This window comes from Anarrhichthys ocellatus, unplaced genomic scaffold, assembly GCF_004355925.1.
Source record: "Anarrhichthys ocellatus isolate YVR2014 unplaced genomic scaffold, GSC_Weel_1.0 scaffold18, whole genome shotgun sequence".
Classification (NCBI taxonomy): Eukaryota; Metazoa; Chordata; class Actinopteri; order Perciformes; family Anarhichadidae; genus Anarrhichthys; species Anarrhichthys ocellatus.
This window is the reverse complement of record NW_022280048.1, coordinates 5796211-5818563: the sequence shown is the minus strand read 5'-3', so window position 1 is coordinate 5818563 and position 22353 is coordinate 5796211. Positions and strand designations below refer to the sequence as shown.

General features: G+C 44.2%; 1 protein-coding gene across 4 annotated transcripts in view; it reads left to right on the top strand.

The window, feature by feature from the left end:
- Positions 1 to 22353, top strand: part of srrm3 (serine/arginine repetitive matrix 3) — a 68778-nt gene that overhangs the window by 2516 nt on the left and 43909 nt on the right. For 3 of the 4 annotated variants that reach the window (XM_031857405.1, XM_031857404.1, XM_031857402.1), the window contains exon 1: positions 4472 to 21118. The exons of the other annotated variant lie outside the window; for it this stretch is intronic. In XM_031857405.1, coding sequence (XP_031713265.1) covers positions 21086 to 21118 — 33 coding nt within the window. In that variant the 5' untranslated portion in view covers positions 4472 to 21085. Of the gene's footprint in view, positions 1 to 4471; positions 21119 to 22353 lie in introns of those variants that run through there. 4 annotated transcript variants of the gene reach the window in all.

The window sequence follows — 22353 nt, the reverse complement described above, 5'->3', positions numbered from 1 at the left end:
GGGGGGGGGGGGGGGGGGGCAAGAGAGTGACAGTTGAACGGGTAGCAGAGGAAGGATGGAGAGCTGTTTTTTTCTCTATCAGGCTGAAGTGTTTCCGGCAAGCACCAGCAGCCCAGACATTGTCTCATCACGAGGAGGTCTGACAAACCAAACACAGGAATTGCTGCAACGTGAGAGCAGCGGGGGGCATCTCTGCTCGTTGAATGAAAGCCGTGGCAGAGAGACTGAGATCTGCAAGAAAATTGGCCTGAAACATCACTTTGTGATTCTCCTTGAAAGTGCACTCCAGTTGTCGTGGTGTGGAGTGCAGCGTAGCCGCGCTGTATGGCATCACTGCAGGTGGTGATTCCTTCATCTGCTATTTGTGTTCCTCAAATCCAAGTGCACTGTGGGAGTATTTCTATAGCTAAAGAGTTTTACCGCTGTATCATGTGGGTGGATGGGATGGAGGGCTGGGCGATAATTCAAAATGATAATTTATCGTCCTTTAGTGGATTCATACTGTGATGAAATCATATGTGGAGATATCGTGATGCACGATGACATCGTCTAAATTGAAAACAAGCACATACTAACTCCAATTTCTCAGAAGATCTGAATTGATGAGAATTTCTGCTTCTCGGAATACCCCAGTGTAGTTAAATCGAGCTTCTTTCCTCTTTTATTTCACTCCACAAACTGTGTGTTTTATACTCAAAGGAAGCTTTGATTTGTAAAGTTAAAATGCACCATGTTGGATTTTGCTCCGCCAGTCGTCTTTGAAATTTAGATGTATTTTCTTTTCATCACACTGCATGTAGCGCTGTATTTTTCTCTTAGTTTAAGTCACAGTGTTTTCATGATTGATGGTTACGATAATGACGAGCTGTAAAAGTGACCAAAGCAAATCAGTGTGTTATCAAGGAATCTCCAAAAGGCTGCATTAAAAGCAAGCATCATCATATTGGATGTAGATTTAAAAAAAATAGAAAATCTGTAAATGATTTCTAGATTGCCTAATTTATTCCAATCAGTTTTCAAGTCCAAACTTTGAAGCTATTTAAAAAAATCGATCATGTTGTTAATTACCGTAGCTTGAAGGGCAAAATCCACACATCTGTGTTCCAACATCTATCTTCAGCTGAGTCACAGAAACCAAACGGGTGTTTTACAAACTCGTGCTTTCATTAGTGAAAGAGGGAACTCGTGCTTACTGTAACTCTGGAGGATGTGGTTCCAGTGCTGGAGGTATCCTGATGCTGTGACCTCCAACCGTCTTGTGCTTCAAGAATCCTTAGCAGCTGCGAGGAGACACCCCTCAGCACTAAGGTTATCTGAGATGAATTCTCCCCCCCACCCCCCCTGTGGGAAAATCCCCCCACTCCACCGGCTTCGCAGCGGGGGCCCGTGTCCCAGCGCTCAGGCTGACAAAATAGCACGCCACTCTTCCCCGTTTTAAAGCGCATCCATTTTTAATCCTCCTCCTTTGAGTACACACACAAACAGGTACACTCACTCTCTCTCTCTCTTCGGCTGACTCTTCTGGAGTTTTACTTTTGATGTTTTATCCCGTTTCTCACACAGCATCATCACGTGTGTGTGTGTGTGTGTGTGTGTGTGTGTTTTTTCTGTACGTATCCAATGCTTGGTGAAGCAATATTTTTAACTCACTGTGGGGGGGGATTGCATTATGTTTTGTTCTACTCTGTATCCCGGTGCCTCTGAAGAAGCTCACGTTGCATCTTCAGGAAGTACAATGCTGCTCCGGTAGTGTACCCATGAAAACGTGACAATTCTCAACTTGTGGAGTTATGAGTGGCGTCTTTTTTTCTATGATTTCTATGCAGACTTATGGACGCTTATACGCAGAGGACATCTAAATATGTGCATCTTGTCTCTGTGTGACTTTGACTGAGTTATGACTTTGTGAAGGAGTGCAATAGGGCCGCACAAATAATCAAATATGAATGGCGATCATGATTTTGGCTTATCACAGTGTCATGAACATGATCGACTGCGATATTGGCTTTCGAAATGCGAGCTGCGCACATAGAAAGCAAAAAAAAAGTCAAATCAAGCGCTTCCTAAACTAACAGCCAGCCACCAGAGAGCGATTCATTCTTTATTTTGCTTCACTTCTGGGAGAGACTTTCAAAATTTCCCGAATGTTACAGCTGCAGAGTAGAGGAGCAGACGGGCAAAACGAAAATACACTGAATTCAGGAGGAGGAGAACCTTATTTCGAGTCTTATTTTAATGCAAAGATGTGTACATCAGCATGAATGACATGGCAGTGAAAGCAGTGGCCTTTTTCATCAAAACGTGAAAGTGCAATCAAAAGATTCTGTCCCTACAATCAATCACTACAGATGAAAATAATCGTGATCAAGTGAGCAAGTCTTTGCCTCACCTTCCTCCCTGCTATAGAGTGTGAGTCATCTTCACAACGTAAGCAGACTGTGTGTCTGCTGTAGGGGGATGAAGATGCCGAGGTCAGCCTCTCATCTGTTCGTAGCCCTTCGTCCTTTTGAAAACACTCTTGGCATTCAGAGGGGATTAAGCTCTTCTTTTTCGATAGTTCTGGATTTGGATTCCTTCTGTGCGTCTGGAACGCAACTTTAAGTTCGAGGTCAGCCTCCCACTGTGGAGAGCATTTAAGCAACTTGGAAGATCAAGAGAACGCCTGCTTCATCTCCTGATCAAAGGGAGCTTAGCCCCAGATTCATCCTCATCAAGAAGCAGAAAAACATTAGATCAAATTTACATCAAGGACTAACAACTGAATAATTCAACCCAACGGGTTTTTTTGTGGGTTTTGGGGCTGTTTCTAAGTGAACTTTGTCCTTTTGCACGCTGGCAATTGTTAAAAGAGAGCATGTTTTATTCAGCCGTTTCCTCAGATCCATTATTATTCAATTAAATATTAGCCTTATTACCCATTGAAACCAGTTCATTCTTTTCTACCAGACGTGATTTCCATCAGATCTTGTGTTTGCGTGCATGTTCTTGCGTTTGCGTGCATGCCGGCGTGCGTGTGTGTGTGTTTGGGCAAGAGATGTGTGATAAAACGGGCTCATGAAACCGCGTTGTTGAAGTCAATACAGTCATGAGAAACGGTCGCACTCTCCTTGAGTCGAGCCCGTTTGAAGCTGTCACCCAGCTACTGCTCAAAGGGCACTGTTTGAATGCTTGTTAGCCATCTTCGGGTTGTGTGTGTGTGTGTGTGTGTGTGTGTGTGTGTGTGTGTGTGTGGGATCCCCTCCCTCTATCCCACTGACTTCAGAGCTGCTTTGAAGTTGTTCCTCAGAGGAGAGGTGAAGGTGAGGAGAGGGGGGGGGGGAGGAAAAACAGTGAAAATGTCTATGCCTGCATTCACTCTGCCTCTCTCACCCTCTCTCTCCCCCCGACGACACTTTGTCATGCAGAAAACACCATGCAGCCTATGACATCACTCTCAAATTATTAGGGGGGTGGTAGAGCCAGGGGAGCGCTGTGTTAGGAATTTACAGCATGTTGGGGTGCTCATGTAGCTGCTCTCGGTCAGCTCATGAATAATGGAGCAGATCAGTGTCGAGTTCCATCAGGTGATCCCGGTGTACTTTTCAGGAGTCTGTTTATGTTTATGTGTGTGTGTGTGTGTGTGTGTGTGTGTGTGTGTGTGGGTGTGTGTGTGAGGGTGAGAAGAATGGAGAGAGGCGCAATGAGAGCAGCTGCTGCGGCCAACACACCCTCAACACAAAACCATCTGCCGTCCCGACTCCAGAGAACTAACACACACATCCCACCCTATTATCTCGTCAGCAAACACACACCATCTACGCATCCATCTGCAGCTTTTAACACTCACACACATCTTTCCATTTCGATGACACAATGTGCTTATTTTAATATATGGGCTCAGGAGAACTGCACTTGGAGGCAAACCTTCAGGTGTTTGTTGTGCAGGTATAGATAGGTAGTGTAGATGAAGGGAAACAGTGAGTGGGAGAAATGATCCTCTGAGCAGCCCATCCAGAGCTGCCATAATCCTGAGTGGGTGAGGTGGTGGGGAGGTATCGGGCCCAGATGAGATGATGACTTAGTGAGGAAATGAGACGGAGCCTCAGTAACGGCTTGATGGCTGAATTACTAACCCCCCTCTCCCTGCCTCTCACCTATTAAAAACAGTATTTACAAGGGTAAACTAATATAATCCCCCCCACTAGCACCAGCTCCCCCATTTATGTGGTCTATTTAAACCCATGTGAATGTTGAATCAGAATACCATTCATTTGGATCACGTACAGTCTTCCTGAACAAACAGCGTGTTAATTGCTCTGGGTAAACAGTTGTCGGTGGGAGCGTGTAATGAGTGACAATGGTTCAGCGTGAGTGACACCAGCAGACAGCAGCAGATGACAAAATGTCATCAGTGCTGAGCCGCGCCCGTGGCACAACTCCATTTATTTACCCCCGAGAGATTGTGATGGGGGGGGGGGGGGGGGAGAAGGACCAAGGCCGCAGAGGAATAAAAAGCAGGAAAAAAAGGTGGCGCTGCCAGCAAAAAGTGTGCTGAAAAGATGAATGCGGGCTCTGACCTTTTCCATCTTCTCTTTGCCGAGCACGCTGGGAATTCATATCAGCCCGGCCTGCTGCAGTCGCCGCACTGCCTCCCCCTTTTCAGAGCGAGCCCGGACCTAAAATACCAGTTTGCTCCCTTTATCCTCGGCTCAGATGCGGCTGATGCGTCTAGCGGCTTGAACTCGGCGTTACATATCCGTCCACGTTAGTGTCTTTGTCAGAACGGTGTGTGTGTTCAACTCACTCCCCGCTGTCAGGGAGAGTCATGCAGCTGTTATGGGGGAGGGGGTGAATCAATCATGCTCTACTGCTATGATGATGTCAAATCATGTGGATGTTGGAGTTGACGGATGTCTCTCTGTCTCAGTGTACGTATGCCTGTGTGTCTGATAGAATGGTCCTCCTCAGTTAGATGATTGGGAGCGTTATGACCCAACGGCTGCTGGTAAATAATAAATAACCCGTTTAACAGAAAGACCAGCCCACTTCTCCGGCAGCTTGGGTTTTACTTTACACTTTGATCATCTCGTAACGTGGATCGCTGGCCACTTAACACCACCTGGACGCAGATTTCGAGCAATTATGCCCTCAAGGGACGAGTTAGGAGTAAAAAAAAGTTATTTGCCGAAGTATGAGGAATAAGACACATATATCATGCAACTCTCTCCTGCAGCACAGTGTAAAAGTGACATTTTAGAGCAAATTATCACATTATTAAACACGAGAATTCCCTCTACATCCTTTACTGCATCCTTAACATCTTCATTAATTAACAAGTGAAATGAACCCTAATCTAATATTTGTAATAGTGTGATACAGTGTATGATATTTACTGAATATAAGGATGAAATGATATGAAATTGAGTGAAATGATAGCAAAAAGAATACTTAACTGGAGCAGGTAATAAATTCTGCTGCTGATTGACAAGATGCATCTGAAATGTAGTACGTCAATGACAATGCAGACAATGAAGACACATAGAAAGTGATTGCAAACAAATGCAGCTATTTTAGGGCTGGGCAATATGGAAAAAATATCTAATATCACAACAATATTATCAGGTCAAAACTTTCATTTGTCCTTTATGTTTTGTGACCAAATGTCTGCAAAACTAATGACGTTACCATCAGCCTCATCTGTGAGTTGTGCAAAGGGCTAATAGGCTAAAGTTAGCGTGCTAATGCGCTAAACTAGGATGATAAACATTATACCTGCTTGACGTTAGCTACTTTGTCAGCATTGTCATCAAAAACATGTTAGCATGTAGCTCCATGCACTACTGCGCCAAAGTAAGAAGTACAGTAAGTCCAAACATCACCTTTAGCAGTTTGATGAATACAGACCTTTCACTTTGATAAATTGGTATTGTGAATGTGTGGTTATTAGTAAAGGAAAACAACAGCAGCAAAAATAAAATGGAGAAGACCTGTAGTTTTTCCAAAAGCACCAGTCATTTCCTTTAAATAACGAGGCGTCCCGCTGTTAGTGGAGACTCGTAGAGCACGCCAACTGATTTTACTACCAACACTCTTATTGGCAGCTGGCACAAGTTAAATCGGGAAAAAACAAATCACTCGCGATAGATACACACGAAGAAGGACAAAAATATCAGGAGAACAACCCTTCTTTGTGAAATCGCATCCATAACATGTACTCTGAGTGTGTGAAGTGAGCCTAACATGGCAGCCAGTGAGTATCTATGGTAACTACAATCTTCTGAGAGACAGTCTACAGGTATATGGACATGGATAGTGGATGGTGAATTATTTAGCTCTATCAGACAGTGTCTGCCAGACGCAGCCCCCAGACTGTGAATTCAAACCTGATATTGGACTGCGAGGAGGACGAGCTATATAAGGTGACAGCCCCCCAGCGACAGACCCTCTCAGTGGAAAATCCACAACAAACAGATCGCTGTCAAGCTAAATATCCTTCCTATACCGTAGGTTTTTTTTAGTGTAATTTGTAGCCAGTTTCACTCAGAATACGGCATTGTGCAGTCTGGTTATTTGAAGATAACGATGTCAGATGCGTTGTGGGTATTCTGCAGACATGTCGAAGCGTCTATTCCGCCGAGAGGCGAAGTAACACATTACTGCCGTCAGCAGAGGAAATCCTCTTAACATCTCATACGATCACATCCTTTTCCAAACCTCTGTCACCACTTTGACGAAGCAACCGCAAGCAATTACTCTGACTAATTGTATCCAGTTTATGGAATGAAAGCATTGGCAGCATGAGAAGCCAGTTCATCAACTGTGGAAGGATCAGCAAGATTCTGTCCAGAAAACCATTCACTACATGTCAGTGTTAGTATTGTTTGTTATACAAAGAAATATATGCCAGCAAATACAAAGTACTACCTACTGGTGTCTTTACAGGTAAAGATACATAAAAACCCGATGATTAGCTTATAAAATGCAATGTATTAGCAAAGATTTAATCAGTTGCTCCTTACCTTTTTAGAAGAGTGTAGTTGTGGTCCCTTGTCCTGATTCAGATGAGTTGTTAGCAGTTCCACCAGACATGTTTTCTCTAAACCTCTCACATTTTTTTCATTTGAGTAACCGCTCAAGGCCCGACATGGTCAAATGATTCAATATTTCACAATAAAAGCAAAGATTAGATAAAACATCACAAACGTACCACACCTTCTGGAGGTATTGAGAAATCATGAAATAATTACATTTTGTCAATTAATCCATTCTCCCTTCCATCCCCGGTTACTTCCTCCCCACAGTATTTATAGTCATCTTTTAGGGAGCTATGGTTGAAGTTTTTACTGCAGCATTTATAGTAAATTGTTCATTTTATAATTGTACTACTCAATCTTTGCTACGATATCTCGGTAATTGGACTATTGGACTAGAGTTCACCAGCAGTTGGATGATGGATGGTGTTAACTGTAAATTGCAGTCGTGAGTCAAAAGTTATATTGCATTAAATTCTTAAATGTGTTGAAGGAATATTAAGGGGGTTGTATGTATGAGATTGTACATTGTGGTCATCTGTAATACACAACTCATTTGAATTCATCTACCACACCTGCATAACTAGTTTACAACATGCAGGCTTATTTTCCTCTCTGTCATACACTAATGCTTCTTTTTTTTGTACCATGTTACTATCAAAGCTTCCCATCCCTGATTTAGTGAGCAATTTAAACTTCATGCAATCAGTAGAATTTGCACTTTGGTCATAAGTGAAATGAAGCCGTTTCCAGCTCCTTATGCTAATTAGGCTGATTAAACGGGATGCAGTCATTTTCCAGTTGTGCCTGCAAATACAGCAGAAACCCTTTCTGTGTTGTTTAAGTAGAACACTTGAAAAAAGTGCAGCTTTATCCACACGCATGCGAACATTAGACTCGAGAGAATACGCTGCAAAAAGAACAGTCATAATGAGAACGCCAACGAGAGACAATTAAACAAAGAGCCTCCAGATCAGATGCAGGAGAGGGATGAAAACACACCGACGGTGAAACGGAGCCGTCCTGGGAGCTCAGCGAGGCCAAACACCGGCGGCGCGCTGCAGCAATTCACACAGCAGAGACCGGCGGAACGTTTATGGACCCTGGATGCCAATTTCCTATCAAGGAGAATGTTTGGGCTTCATTGCTCTCCGTGGACCTTTACTGGAAGAGTTAGAAATGAGTATGTGGTGGGAGGCGGGCACAGAGCGGTGAGGTAAGAGGACATTGAGGCCCTGCGCTCCTCCCAGGCCGCCGCTCCGCCCTTGTTAAGTTATTCTTGGCCGGCAAGGGCTTCAGCGAGAAGATGGAGGTAAAGAGGGACATTTTACTATTGCTATTGTGCTCGAGTCGGAGCATTTGTCCCTGGCAGCGCCTCTATTTACCACGGGTACCCACTTATATTAACCAGTCTGATAAAAGAGACTCACCTTAAGAGCCTTTCTATCTCGGAAGGCTCACAGTAGCCATTAAAGAGCTTTTGTTGACTCACATTTTGAAGGGGTATTATGCTTTCTTAGCAATGGGAACTTACCGGCTTTATCGCCCTCTTACATAAGGAGTGTAGACCTTCTAGTCCTTTGATACGCTGCAGTGCTGTTGTCGCTGGATAATTGTTTTGTTGCGAGGAGAATCTCATCTCCTTAGAAGACACAAGGTTCAAGGATTCTCGAGCAAGATCAGATAGAAACATTAAATGTGTCTCTCAGAGAGGCGCACGTTTCAGGCTATTAATAATGTCTCTGCTAGTTAGATGGATCTTTATCGGTTTTGTGTCAACAACAATCTATCGAACCTGCAGAAAGCGTCGGGTGAAAGTGAGTGTCAGCCGAAGTTCTTTTCATACATGAAATTGGCTCGACCAGCTTGAAATATAGGTGAGAACCTTCAGCATGTTTTTCAAAGCAATAAACTTCAACAATAAATGAAACCACAGTAGACTTCAAATAATACTCTGCTGTGCAAGGACTCAGCGGTGAATAGTGTACAGTGTTTTGTCAAGCGACCCTGGCCTCCTCCAGAGCCGTGCTACAGGAAAAGTGTGTGACCTTTACGCGCTCAGTGAAGGCAAGCGGCCCCTGGGTGCTAGGCCGGGGGGGCCCCGACGAATGCCGCCACCAAACTGCTCGGCACTTTGGCATTTTTCTTTTGTTCCGTTCACAACAGGAAATGTCCATTTGCAGGTCTGGAGCTCTAGCACAGACATGTTGCAGCCTGAATAAAAAGCAGGAATGAAAAGATGTTGTTTTTCTCCTTCTGCACATCGGAATCTGACTCTCATCTGGATTCTATCCTCTATCCTTCAACCTCATCGATTAACCCCACAGTGTGGAGCACATCTTTTGATGGGTTTAAAGGAGTCAGCTGTCAGGGGAAATTTCATGCCGAATGCCTTTTCCATTCGGGGGAAACGGGAGAATCTACCTCCTCGGGGGCACGCAGCTAGGCGCCGAGGACCATGGATCATCTCGGTTCTTTTAAAGCTCACATTATGAGTCAGGAAGCGTGCGAGGTCGCACAGCTCACTAGGCCGACACAAAGCAATGCAAAGTTCTATGTTCGACCCATCTGCAACTGGTTGATGATTATACCCTTCAAGTAGCTTTCAAGCACTCGGGGCATTGGACCTCAGGCTTTTAGCGTTGGCAGCTGTGCAGTTGTTTAATTAAGGGGGAGGGTTTGTGAGGATGTTAGCCATTTATTCAGAGGCAACAAATATGATTACCAACAGAAAGTGGGAAATGTGGGAGATGGACAGGATTAGAGTGAGTTGAGTAAGGGCAGAAATGGATCTGTGATCTAGTTACCCTCAGGGTAAGTGTGTTAGAATCTGACGAGATGGTGGAAACTGAGACTTGGCTCTGAATAGCTGATGAGACATGATAAAGACATGTCTTGCAACACTGCCAGCCTCCTGACAGTCATGCCGCTGTCAGTAACCATAAGCCTGACATATTAGGTAATACGCAGCTTTTATTTTTTGCAGAGAGTTAGATGACGAGATTAATACCATGCCACCAGGAAGCAAGTAAGAGTATTTCCAAAAACGTCAAACTTTTGCCTTAAATTACTTTCATATTCTACCCATGCCTACATAATCTCTTGGCAAATCGTAGGAGTTCTGGTCTTGCTTCGTAGTCCGAGTAATTTTGAGGATTTTGAGGATTTGGTTGAATAAACAGTGTGGAGAGCAAAAGCGGTGTTTTAGCCAAAATGCTATCTCGGAAACCCAACGTCTATCATCTGACGACTATTCAGCTCTTAATTGGTTTAGATTTAGTTGTAAACTGGTAACCTGTGAGACAATCTGGTCGCACACGTCGTCTCTCAATTCCATTTCTATATGTACAATATGGATCGAAACTTACTGACGGCTTTCTGTAAGCAGACATAACTGTCAGGAGTTTGACAATTTGAGTCAAACTCCTGACAGCATGAACAGAAATGAAAACTGCTCTTGTTTGGGATTTTTCTATTTTGCATTTTTCTATCCAAAAATCCATAAATTGGCAAAAACCTATCTTAAATTGTTGTTGTTGATTAGTTTTTCTATGATTTATTTTCCTCTAATGAAAAATTCAACTCATAAACATAACATGGAAACTCTAAGCTTTTTGACACTAATGTGTCGACACTCAGTTGTAACTCTTACTACTTGCAGAAAATCCTACCGATGCACTCTTCGTGTCTGTTGTATATTCATAGCTGAGCATTACACAGGTACATTTGGAGCCTCTGTGTAGATTGGGGCACATTTTCTAAGAGAGCCGGAAGAGCGGGAGAGACCAATGCTCAGCAAGGGACTTAAGCCAGAGTGCTGGGAGAGGAAACAGATGGCATTGGTGGAGGGAGTGGGGGCGGGTGGTGCCTGGCCAGAGGATATAACAGCAAGCCTGGACACACTCATCCTCGGTCCGCTGCCTCCCAGGGGATTAATAAGCCCATCATGGCTGCTACCCATATGGGGAGCCACAGAAGGGATGTGACACTGAAGGGGGGGTTGTTACTGTTAGCCATTCTGTCTTCTAATGTCTCACCATGACTCCGTAATGTTCGGGGATCATGTTATTGTTGCAGCTGTAACATGCCCAGTCAGCCTCATTTTGTCGAGCAATTTAGGGCGGATGAAGAGAATCTGAGAAAGGTAGGGGGGGGGCCCACTGAGAGCAATTAGACAACAACTGCAGGTGTTCATCCTTTAAGTTATGTTTACATCGGCAGAGCCAAGCTTATGATTGGCGTAGAAACTCTAACAACGGCTGAAGCGTCCTGTGCAGCTGCTGCTGCGTCAGTATCGACTTTGTCTGGAGCCGCATCGGTGTTGGTGACATTTCTTGTATTCTCACATCACCTCCGGTGCGGCCGAGGGCTCTGTCTAACCTTTGAGGCGCCAAGTGGTAGCCCACTGGAAGAGCAGCAGCCAGCTCACCTGACCTTTACGAGAGCTTTCAAAGTGTCCCCCCCCCCAGTCCCCGTCCCCTCACAACCTCCCTCTCCCTCCTGCCTGCTGGCTCCTCTAGACCCCGGTGTCTAGTGCTGACAAGCTGGATCCGCCACCATCCTCGGTCCCCCAGAGAGCCGACCGGCCTCTGCAGCCCGTCTCTTGGTATGGGCTTGCAGACAGTGAAGACAGATTGTATTACTGCAGTAAAGCCAGGGACTCCTCTCCGATGGGCTCTGCTCCAAAAGCACTGTTGGTCTGCGTGTGGGTGTACGTGTGACGAACAAAATCTTCCATGCCACCACCACCTTTAACCAGACATGAATTCAATGCATTGTCACACAATGTAAAAAAACAAGAACCGGAGATCACATTTCTTTGGTCATTATTACATGGATTTGAATGCAAATGTTGCATCCCCACAGTGCAAAAAGTGTTACATGTGCACATGTGGGTTCGGGGCTGGTTGGTCAACCAATGACCTGCTGAGGAGGAATTGTAATGAACTGTAAAATCATATCTCATTTTCATGGACTACTTCATTGCTTTAGACAATCCCTGTTAAGAAAGTAGTCAAGTATTAAAGTCTTTATAAAGAAACAGAGGTTGAATATCCTGTAAACTATTTACACTCCACTCTACATCCATAAAAACACGCTCTTAATGTTATTCAAATCACTTCCTGGGAGTTAAAAGTTTTCTCGCATAGATAGTTGCGTTCGCCGCCTTTTCCCCACTGATCAGCTCAGGGCACGCACAGAAGTGATCCACGCCTGCTTCGCTTCCCAATCTGTGTATGAATGTACAAACTGTTGTTTGTGCCGAGGCTGGGGATTATAGCGGGGCGCCTCCTCTGAAAGGTGCCTTAATCCTGCCCCCAACCTGCAGATTATAGAAGCCCCCTGCTTTTTGAAGATTTCACTCCATATCAGCTCCTTCCTGCGGCATGTAAACACATTTCGACAGTGATTAGCCCAGAAACATTGCTTAAGACCCCCCGAAAAAATAAATAAAATACAGTCTTCATGAGATATCAAAGGCATTACCGCGTTCATAAAAGCATGTGCGTGACGTTTCTCGGGGGCAGTGCGGTGGAGTGTTAATGCTGGAATATGTGCCGCTTCGTAGCCCACTAGCACATAGTCCTTTCTGACAGATGGCCTGAGGATATCTGCAATCGGAGCAGGCCCGGAGTTGTGGGATGTCCATCGTGGCCTTTTTTTTGCCTCACGCGTGGCCGCCGATACGGGAGCGCCGCAGATTAAGATGTAAAAGCAGGGAGCAGCAACACAGCGAGGGGGGAGGAGGGACCGACCTCACCTTGACAGGTTGAGGGAAGCTGCTTAAATTTAAAATTAGTTTTCTTTTTTCAACTGGTGTCTCCAGCTCCTCGGTGTGTACTCCTGTGCGCCTCCTCTCCGCGGGGCAGCGATGTGAGTGAGGAGCTGATGACGGATGGTCGGTGTGTCCTCATCTCCTGACGGAGGCCTGTTTCCCTCCCTTTGATCTCGATCACATCCTGTCTCTTTCTCACCACGTGGGGACGGACTCATGGTCACGGCGGATCAGAGACAATAGGTGTGACCTGTTCTCCTTCAATCAGTAAGCCAATCGGTCTCCCTTTCCCTGTTTGACATTCTCTCTCGGTCTTCCAGGCTCGGCTTTTCAGTCGGTCAATATCTGAGCCACATTAATCTCGTCCTCGCCTTCAGTGGCCGTTCGGTCTGAGTTTTTTTTCGTCTGCGCAAGCTGGTCCAATTTTCAATTTTCAGCTTTGCATTTTTCAGTGGAAGCCATTACTGAGAAATCCTGTCAAAACAGGGCTTTCTAGCAGGTTGACCTTGATGATTCAGTGGATGCTGTGTCCTCCGGCATCAGCTAATCACCGTGTGTCTCCTTGCAATGAAGAGAATGCTTCCTTATGTTGACAAGAAGGAAGTGGACCTGTCAGTGATTGTGAAGGGGGGGGGGGGAACTCTCCTCCAACTGAGGCCCCCAAAAATATTGGGAAAAATGATAAAACCTCCTCTAATTGCTCTCCTCTGGTGCGCCATCAGACAGCGTTCCTGTTCCGTCAGCAATCTCCGGTGCGGCCCTCCCCGGGGGACGCCCTCCATCTCCCCCCCCTCCACGCTATGAATGCAGAGAGGGAAGGAGGCGCAGTGCTCAATCCTGTCTCTCCGCTGTGAATGAACTGCACGTATGAGGGGATGAGAGAGCAGAAGGTGGGAGGAGGAGGGAGATACTGTATATTTCTGCGTCTTATCTCGGGGAGAAGGGCAGTGTGTGTGACAGGCAGCACAGAGCTCTGCCTCTGAAAAGCCTCCCCCAGTGACACTTGTTCCCTCTCAAATCTGTGTCTGGTCTATTACTATCATTGAAGCCGGTCTGAATGTAGATTTCGCCCCCCCCCACCACCCTGACATCTCTAATTGGAGCACGCAGGCAAATAATACCCTTGTTTATGCTTATAGATGATTACATCCGCACGCAGCCAGCCGTGAAATAGAAACCAGCTCTTGAGAGTTCCAATGCACAGGTTACACCCATGTTTATTACAAATGTCTCTGACCAGTGGACAGGCAAGTTGTTTTTATTTACACAGAGGAGCAACCACAGGTATTGCACATACAGTTTCTCTTGCTATCATCTTCATCAAACAACCACCATCAAATGAATTTGAGTCGCTCCTCACGCTTTCAAGAGGCACACTGTGCACAACAGTCTCCAATGGACTGATATTTGGCCCTGTGGTTTTTCTTTTTTTTCTTTCTCCATTTAGGATTGAATGAAGCCTTCGCTGTGCGCTCTGTTTTGTAAAAGCACTTCTGTCCAAATTAATTTGAAATGGAATGTCGGGGTTGCCTTGGAGACACGCGGGGATGATAGTCGCTCCTTTGTAACTCACCTGAGCTGTCACAGCAAAGGAAATTAAATAGTCATTTCACCGTGGGCCGCAGTGAAGACGGGTGAATCATAAAAGGAAATAGTTAAGATTTGTCATTGCCATTGATTTGTCAAGGCCCTGCAGTGTTTTGCAGCAGAGCACAGAGGGTTACACATAACAGAACTTCACTGGCAATTATTCAAAGGCCCTGAAAACACAAGTTCTCAATACGGCTGTATGAAGAATCCTACGTCAACCCAAAGTTCAATGTCTTTCGCTTAATTCACATTCGAGAGTTCTGTTTTTCTGTTTCTCTCCTCCGTGTTCTACTTCCTGGTGTAAAGTGGGCTTCTACTAGAGAAGGGCGATGATTTACAATTCGGGATTTAGCAACATTTGAATCAAAATCGGAGTTGGTGGGTCGAATGGTCAGTCAGTGATTTCATGTCTGTATTAATCAAGTCGATGAGTTGATTAATCCTTCGGCCTATAAAACATCTGAAAATAGTGAAAAACCTCCATCACAAGGCGATGTCATCAAATGTCCAAAACCCAAAGAGAAGGCAAAAGGAAAAGAAGAAAACCTCACACTTGACAACTTGAAATCTTAATGATCAAATATCCAATATATCAAATATTATAGCTTAAAAAGAACAATTCATCATTTATCAAAATAGTTTATTTTCATGGTTATGGAATAATCTATGAATGGACTAATTGTTGCCGCTCAATAAGTCAAATCTGATCAAACCAACCCATCACAGTCCAGACAACTCACTCACTCACTCAGAAGAATTATGTATTTTTTAACATTAAACCATGTAAACAAGTAGTAGTAGAAACCCAACATATGAACCTGGAAATGAGCATATGTCCCCTTTAATGTTATAAAGAACCTCTTAGCATTTGAAACTTTAAATGATCAAGTTTTAACCCATTTACTACAAATGTTCATAATTTTGCTAAACATGTTCTCATGCGTCCATTGGTTTCCGTCCATTTCCAGTATGAAAATCTAACAGCAGTATCTTGAAACTTGAAGGCGTAATCATTGCAGTGAACATCAAGTCTGCGTTTGTATTTGTTGAAGTTGCTATATTGTGTTTTCATACTGAAACTAAACTCGCGTAAGATCTGAAACTGTACAGAACGCATTTGAAAATGGTCAGCAGAAATGTTAAGTATACATAATTTGTAGTTAAAGAGCTAAAATCTGCAAAAACACATGGTTGTTTAGGAAGGTAAACACATTAATTTGGGCTAAACTTGTCCAATGTGCTGATCGAGGAGGTCTGCCTAATGAATCATAGCTCCTTCTAATTAGCTTATTGTAGCCTTGTTGTCTGTCATCGCTGTACTTTAGCTCACCGCTCTCTCAGGCTTTTCCGCTAAAAAAAACACTAATTAAGAGGAAAAGCAAGCTCAGCTGGTTGCATAGGAGCATCAGTCTTCTGCTTCTGCAGTAGCTAATTGACGCTCCAGATGTCGGGGTGTTGGTGCAGCCTTACCTCTGCTTGCTGAGCATCTTCCTGCCCGTGGCTGACCCCATCTCACTGTCTCACTGTTCTCCAATTAACCAGCTATCGAGTCAGCGCCACTCGCGCTCCAGATGTTGGCTTTGGCCCTAACGGTCATTGGTTAATCCTAAAAGGCATTGTGTTCGATACGACTCCAACGATGCAGCCATGAATCTTGCTCTCTGCGGGTGCTGCGCTGGAAAAGAATGTTCTCACTCTCCCTTTGATTCACTTTTTTTCTTTTCCCTCCTTCTATTAAATTGTTCCATCTTCTGAAGACTCGAAACCTCATTTTGTTTCTTTTCAGTCTTCTCTCTCATGTGTGGCCTTTGTCTCGTTTTAACACAGAGCATTCTTCTCCATTATCTTCTCTTTTCTTTATCTGGAGCAGCCCGCTGGACCGCCGTAACACAGTGTTTGGTGCTTGTTCAACTCTGTATTCATAGCCAGTAGGCGAACTGATCCCCAGCCAGCGAGGGCCTAACCTTCTTCATACTCACTTTATATCGCCCTCATTCTCCCTTTTTTTTTTTGTATTCAGCTGTCCTGACATGAAAAGTTTGGGAAAGAAAACTGCATCTGAGGCCGGTGGCTCCAGAGCCCTCGGCTGACAGCTGTGAATGCCATGACTCAGAGGACGAGCAGACAGCTCAGGCCTCTTGTGAAGGGATTCACCCAATTCACCCACTGAGCCGGCAGGGCGGCAGTGGCCATCGGGGGATCAGTGTGTGTGTGTGTGTGTGTGTGTGTGTGTGTGTGTGTGTGTGTGTGAAATGACATGAATGCCATTTCAATCATTACTGGATTGCAGGATTAAATCCATCTTCATATAAACTGATGAGAACGTTGATTTAAGCTTGATAGATCCATTGTTATGATTACAAAATAAGACTTAGAATAAGAATACTTGAATGTAGCTTGAAACGAAAATACAATTATTACAATTAACTAAAAACAATCCGCCCGCCTACTACAATGGATGCTAGATTGTTTTTGAGTTACTCTGGTGTGTTTATTCCACAAACTATAGATTTTTTTTTTTTTTTTTTTAAAAGCTTCCTCCAAAGGACATCTTCAGTCCCAGAAAATGAAAAGAGAAACTGCAGTTGTGCCGCTCTTCAGAAACGAGGCCTACATCTTCACATTCATTATTTTATTACCATAGCAACCAGTGCACAGAATGTCATTTCTAAGCACTGGAGAGACGACACAGTGGAAACAAATACAGAGAGCATAATCATGGCTATTATTGTCACTTTTAATATGAGTACAGTCACCAGATATTGTTTTACTTCTTTAATCACTCTTCTGTTGAATCAAGCTGTTTTTGGACAGGACGATGGAGATATATTTCCCTTCCTCTGTGGGCGGTGATGGTGGCCGTAGCCCGTGAAGCACTTCCTCAGCACCTTTCACAGACTGCCTGTTGATAAATGGTGCATAGTTGCCCTTGTCTAACCTAAAATCCACCATCGATTTGTCTTTCTCCTGCCCCCATTATTTTAAGCCCTGTCTGTGAAGCACTGCTGGGCTCATTGTTGTCCATTATGAGCCCTACTATGACTATAAGGACAGCACCATCTGTGGAATTAATTTATGTTGTGTACAGGGTCGATGATATGATTGTTTTCAGGGGGGCTCATACATAATGCCCGACTGCCAAAAAAAGCATAAACTAATAACACAACAGGATGATATCTACCACTGTCATGACTCTAGATTTATTTTTCATCAATGACAAACAGACATTATGCATTGAGGCTATACTAGATGTTGCTGTTAGAGCTAAAACATGCATATAATGAAGGCCTAGTTTTCTATTTTTTACTAATTATTATTCAGCTTTAATTTACTTTGGCCAGACTGAAAACATCAGCCTGGAAATCTCAACAGAATTACTGGATATTTTTGGTTCCATTTTGATGAATTTTCCTATATGCTTATGCGTGTCATTGTTTCAGATCTAAATAGAAAAACCAGGTGTGTGTGTGTGTGTGTGTGTGTGCAACGACCACTGCTGTAACGTTTGATTGAATGAATACAAACTAGAGCAGCCCCTTTTAGATGCGTTTTTTTTTTTTTTGTTACTGGACGGTCTCACTCAACGCTCTCATTTTGACCTACGCAGCTGTCTGAACCGGCTCTGTGTAGCTAAACCTCAGTTCACTGTGCAACGCTTCACGCTTCACGCTGACTGTTGAACACCACCTCTAAACACAAACGGTCAGTCCAGCTGTGTGTTGAGTTCCGTTAGCTTTTAGCTATGCGAGATTAGCCGTGAACAGACAGATGCGCACACACACACGCTTGAAGACTTAACAGCACACTAGAAAATGTAGAAATGTATGCTGGATGTTAATGAAGCTTGTAAACATGCAAGAGGGCCAACAAACCATCTAATTAGTCGGTGCAGGATCGAGCGGTACATATGGACGCACAAGGCTGTAGCTATAAATAGGAATGTGCCGTCTCCGTCAACATGTCAGATTACATTTAATGAGCTGAGATGTATTGTTGGCCATGTTCCATTCAGAATCATATGTTATACTGGAGCAGCAGATGCAGCTATTACATCTTACTAGATTGCGGGGAAATGGAGCTGTGGATTTGTCTGCTGTCAACTAGAGGCCTGGATTTAAGTGTTTCTCTTTTTGTTGTTGTGGATATGAGGTAACCCTCAGCTTTTATCCGTGCCTCAGACTTAGAATGGCTTTACCACTGCCCAACATCCAACTGGCATGTTTTCAGCCACGCCAACGTCATGGATGTATGGATGTCAGTCAGATGGTCGGTCCACGACTGCAGTCCGATTCTCTCGAGGTCAAAGAACAGTGGTTAGGAAAAGACATATGACGTCATATTTTGACCACAGTTGTTTGGACTTCCCCGCCTGAATCTAATTCCCCCATCAGCCACTCGGTCTATAAGCCGGCCACTTTGTCCCTGTCAGTTCGTCGTGGTTGCTTTGTTGGTTTCTTGCTTTGTGCTTTCCTGTTGGACCGTCGGCCTGCCTGTAAGCCATCTCATCAATAAATCAGTGAAGTCGTCCTGCTGCCTCCTCCGTCTGCGTTCGGGTCCTGTTGCCCTGCAGAAGCAGCCGTAACAGTTGGATAGATTGCCCCGGCCTTCGCTGCAGACATTTTTAAGTTCCCCTCAGGACTTTAATAACTTTGGTCCAATTCATTAGTTATTGACCAAATACTTAAAAAGCAAATAACATTCATTAGCCTCAGATGTGCTTTGTGTTTAGTGCTAATTAACAAGTATGAGCATGCTAACACACTAAACTAAGATTGTCATGTTAGCATACTGATGCTAGCATTTAGCTCTAAAGTACACACAGAGCAGCTGGCGTTGCTTTAGACTCTTAATCTTGTTGATAACGATGGATTTTTAAAGGCAGCCATTATGATAAAAGGTTAGGGTGAAAATCCAATTCTACTCGTGTTTATCATATGAACCACAATACAAATAGTTTCATTCATCAAAATGTTGAGAAGACAATTGAGCAGCAAAAGATGGCTTCATTTGTGTGTTTGACAGGCCACTTGAAAGTGAATGATCGGTTGGTAGCATTCCAAAGGAAGGAAACAAAAGCCCTCATATATTACAGGAAGTTGAAATGCTCTGGTTGCTGCTTGAACATTTTACAATGTCAATAAACTAGCAATAATTGGAGCTCATATTCACCTTTGTTCAAAGAGGATCTGTTTACATAGAAACTGCTGTGATTCCGTAGTTGTACACGATACAACATGAAACGGCTTTGAGAGTCAATAAAGCGGCTTGCAGTGTCCTTTTACATTCCAGCTGTTCAACTTTTAGATGCAGAAGTAAAAAGAAGCAAACCAATAAACACGGCTCAGTCTCTTTTTGGCTTTCACATCTGTCCTTGCGTCTCTTCTGTCTGTGTGTGAATGTGTGGGAGGCGTTATAAAGGCTATCATTGTTAATTTAATTAGCTACAAGGTGCCGCGGTATCTCCAACCATTCATGCCATGTGGTCCATTATATGTTTAAAACTGTGACCGGAGACTGAAATTCATCATTATCCAAACTATGTAATTCTTTTAATTAGCACGAGAAACGGGCTGATGGTGATCAGGTCATCATGCTGAGCTCGACGGCTCCAAACTGTAATTTTGCGCTGATAAATGATGAATGCCGTGAATCGTTTTCTTTCAATTTCCATCAATCAGTTGGAAACATTTGGGACGGAACATTTGAACTAAAACCAAACAAACTGGGTGTTAGCTGGTGGGGAACTAATAACACAATAATTTGGTTCACTCGCCTGGAGCTAAGTGACAGAGAGCCCGAGTCCCCTGTGTAATTAACCAGAGATTTGAGCTCATGACTCATCGGCCCGATTTGTGTTGTGCATAAAGCTGTGTGACAGCGGTGGAGGGCCGCCGGCTGCCGGTGATTACGATCCAGGAATGGTGCAGGCAGCAAACCTGCATTTAGAATCAGCCCTTTGGCTGCACTGAGCAAAACAATACCTCTGCAATCCCCTGACACGTTTTATTCCTGTGGGAAATGAAAAGGGGCGTTGTCTGAGACTTTGAGAGATGTTGTTGTTGTTGTTATTGTTGTTGTTGTGCTCTGATCCGTAGAAGGTGGTTGTGCTTTTTTGTTGTGCGGGAGTCTCAGAGAGAAGCCCCAGCGGTCCCGGGGTGTTTGCATTCAGGGAGTGAACGTCCGCCGGTAACTGACAGGCATCGCTTTGTATCAGGTGATCGCTGCCGCGCTCCGGAGTGCTGTGCCAATTAAAGAGCAGCGGCGCAAGGCAAAGTGGAGAAGAGGACGGCCTCATGCCTGTGCTGCAGAAGTCTGCAGATTGGCTTCGGACTGCTGCAGGCAACGACTCCATTCAGCCTTTCTCTTTGACTGGCTCCATCACCCAGACAGCAGCAGGCAGGTGGATAAGAGAAAGGTTTCATCCACATCAATGGCGCGTCTTCAAAGCGTACAGTGTGGAAACATGATTAAACAGGCGGAGTGCCGTGGAACATTGGCAGAGTTCTTCACCGCGGTTTTAAATTACCCGACTGGAATTGGACTCACAACGGTGATGGAAATGCGTTTGTGTTTGTGTTTCCTGGAATCTATGTGAACATTCCTGTCGGCGGTAAACTTCACTGCTCTCGCTGCAACCCTGGATCGCTCCTCAGTGGCCACTTTTCAGCCGCCCTGTGCCCAGAGCACTCTGGTCCCACCGCCTTTTCAGATGAGGTTTCTCTTTGAAGCTGCAATAGATGTTGTAAGTTACAGGAGCTCCAGCATCCTCGCCCCTTATATACAGAAAACTCTTGCAGAAACGTTCTTGTTCTGTCTGAGTTAGATGTCCGTTTTGATCATTGTCATACAAGTAAGTGATCGTTTCATGGAGTATTTATGAATGAATCATTTATAAAAGTTTAACCATTCGAGGATAACATTCCAGTAAGGGGGAAATATGTGAAATTAAGATAATGACTCTGGGAGACGAGTTGAATTCGTGAGAGCACGTCAGCCACAGACTGCATGCACAGAAGCACACGCTGGTGTGGTGATGAGCTCTAATCTGCTGGACGCTTGATAAATTCTATAATGGCTGGTCGGTTTGGATGGAGAGTGCATGGGGGCCGGCTAATCTCCAGATGGCTCTTTGACATTCCCAGCTTGACTCACAGACTGGGAGGGAAAGACGGCACAGTTGAGGAAATTGCTCTTATCGCTCTCCTTGAATGAAAGAAGGTGATTTTTTTTTTCTTCCTTTTTTTGCTTGAAGTCCAATGTTCAATTTCTGCTGCCCTCTAAGTCTGATGAGTCACTGCAGACGTTTGACTGGAGTATCGGGAACATCATTTCTGGTATTAACTTGCAACTCAGAAAGAAAGAAGGCAATTTATTGCCTCATTCTGAAAAAGCCATAAGACTCCAAACTGAGTTTGAACAGAGGTTTTCAACACCATACAGTATTTAGCTGCAGCTAGATTTTCCGCTCACTCTCACAAGCACACTGCGGCGGTATCAGGTAAACTGCTTTGTTGGCGAAAAGAACATTGAAGCTTATAGTAGAGGAACAAAGTCCAAAGCAGTTGATGAAACCTGAAATGCAACTTAAGATGGATCCGCTGAGTAAGCAAGGACTCGTGATAGAGGCTGAATGCATTAATACATGCAGCATGGACTTCTTTTGTCACGTATTTAAGTTTCACTTAATGAGATCTGCCCACTTTGATGTACATTGTACTGCAGGGACAGAGGGGTTATCATTCTGTAATCAATGTGACTGTGTGGCAGATTGAAAGAAGGCTAAGGTACATGATAAATATGACAATGCATCACATCAATACAACATCATAAAGACTGTGGCATCTGTTCATGAAGGTATTGAAAAACCATTCCACTGTGTTTCTTAATACCCTGGTTTACTGTAATACCATAACACTGCCTGAGCCTATAAGAGATTACAGTTTAAAAAAATAATTGCATAACAGCTACGAATCCCAG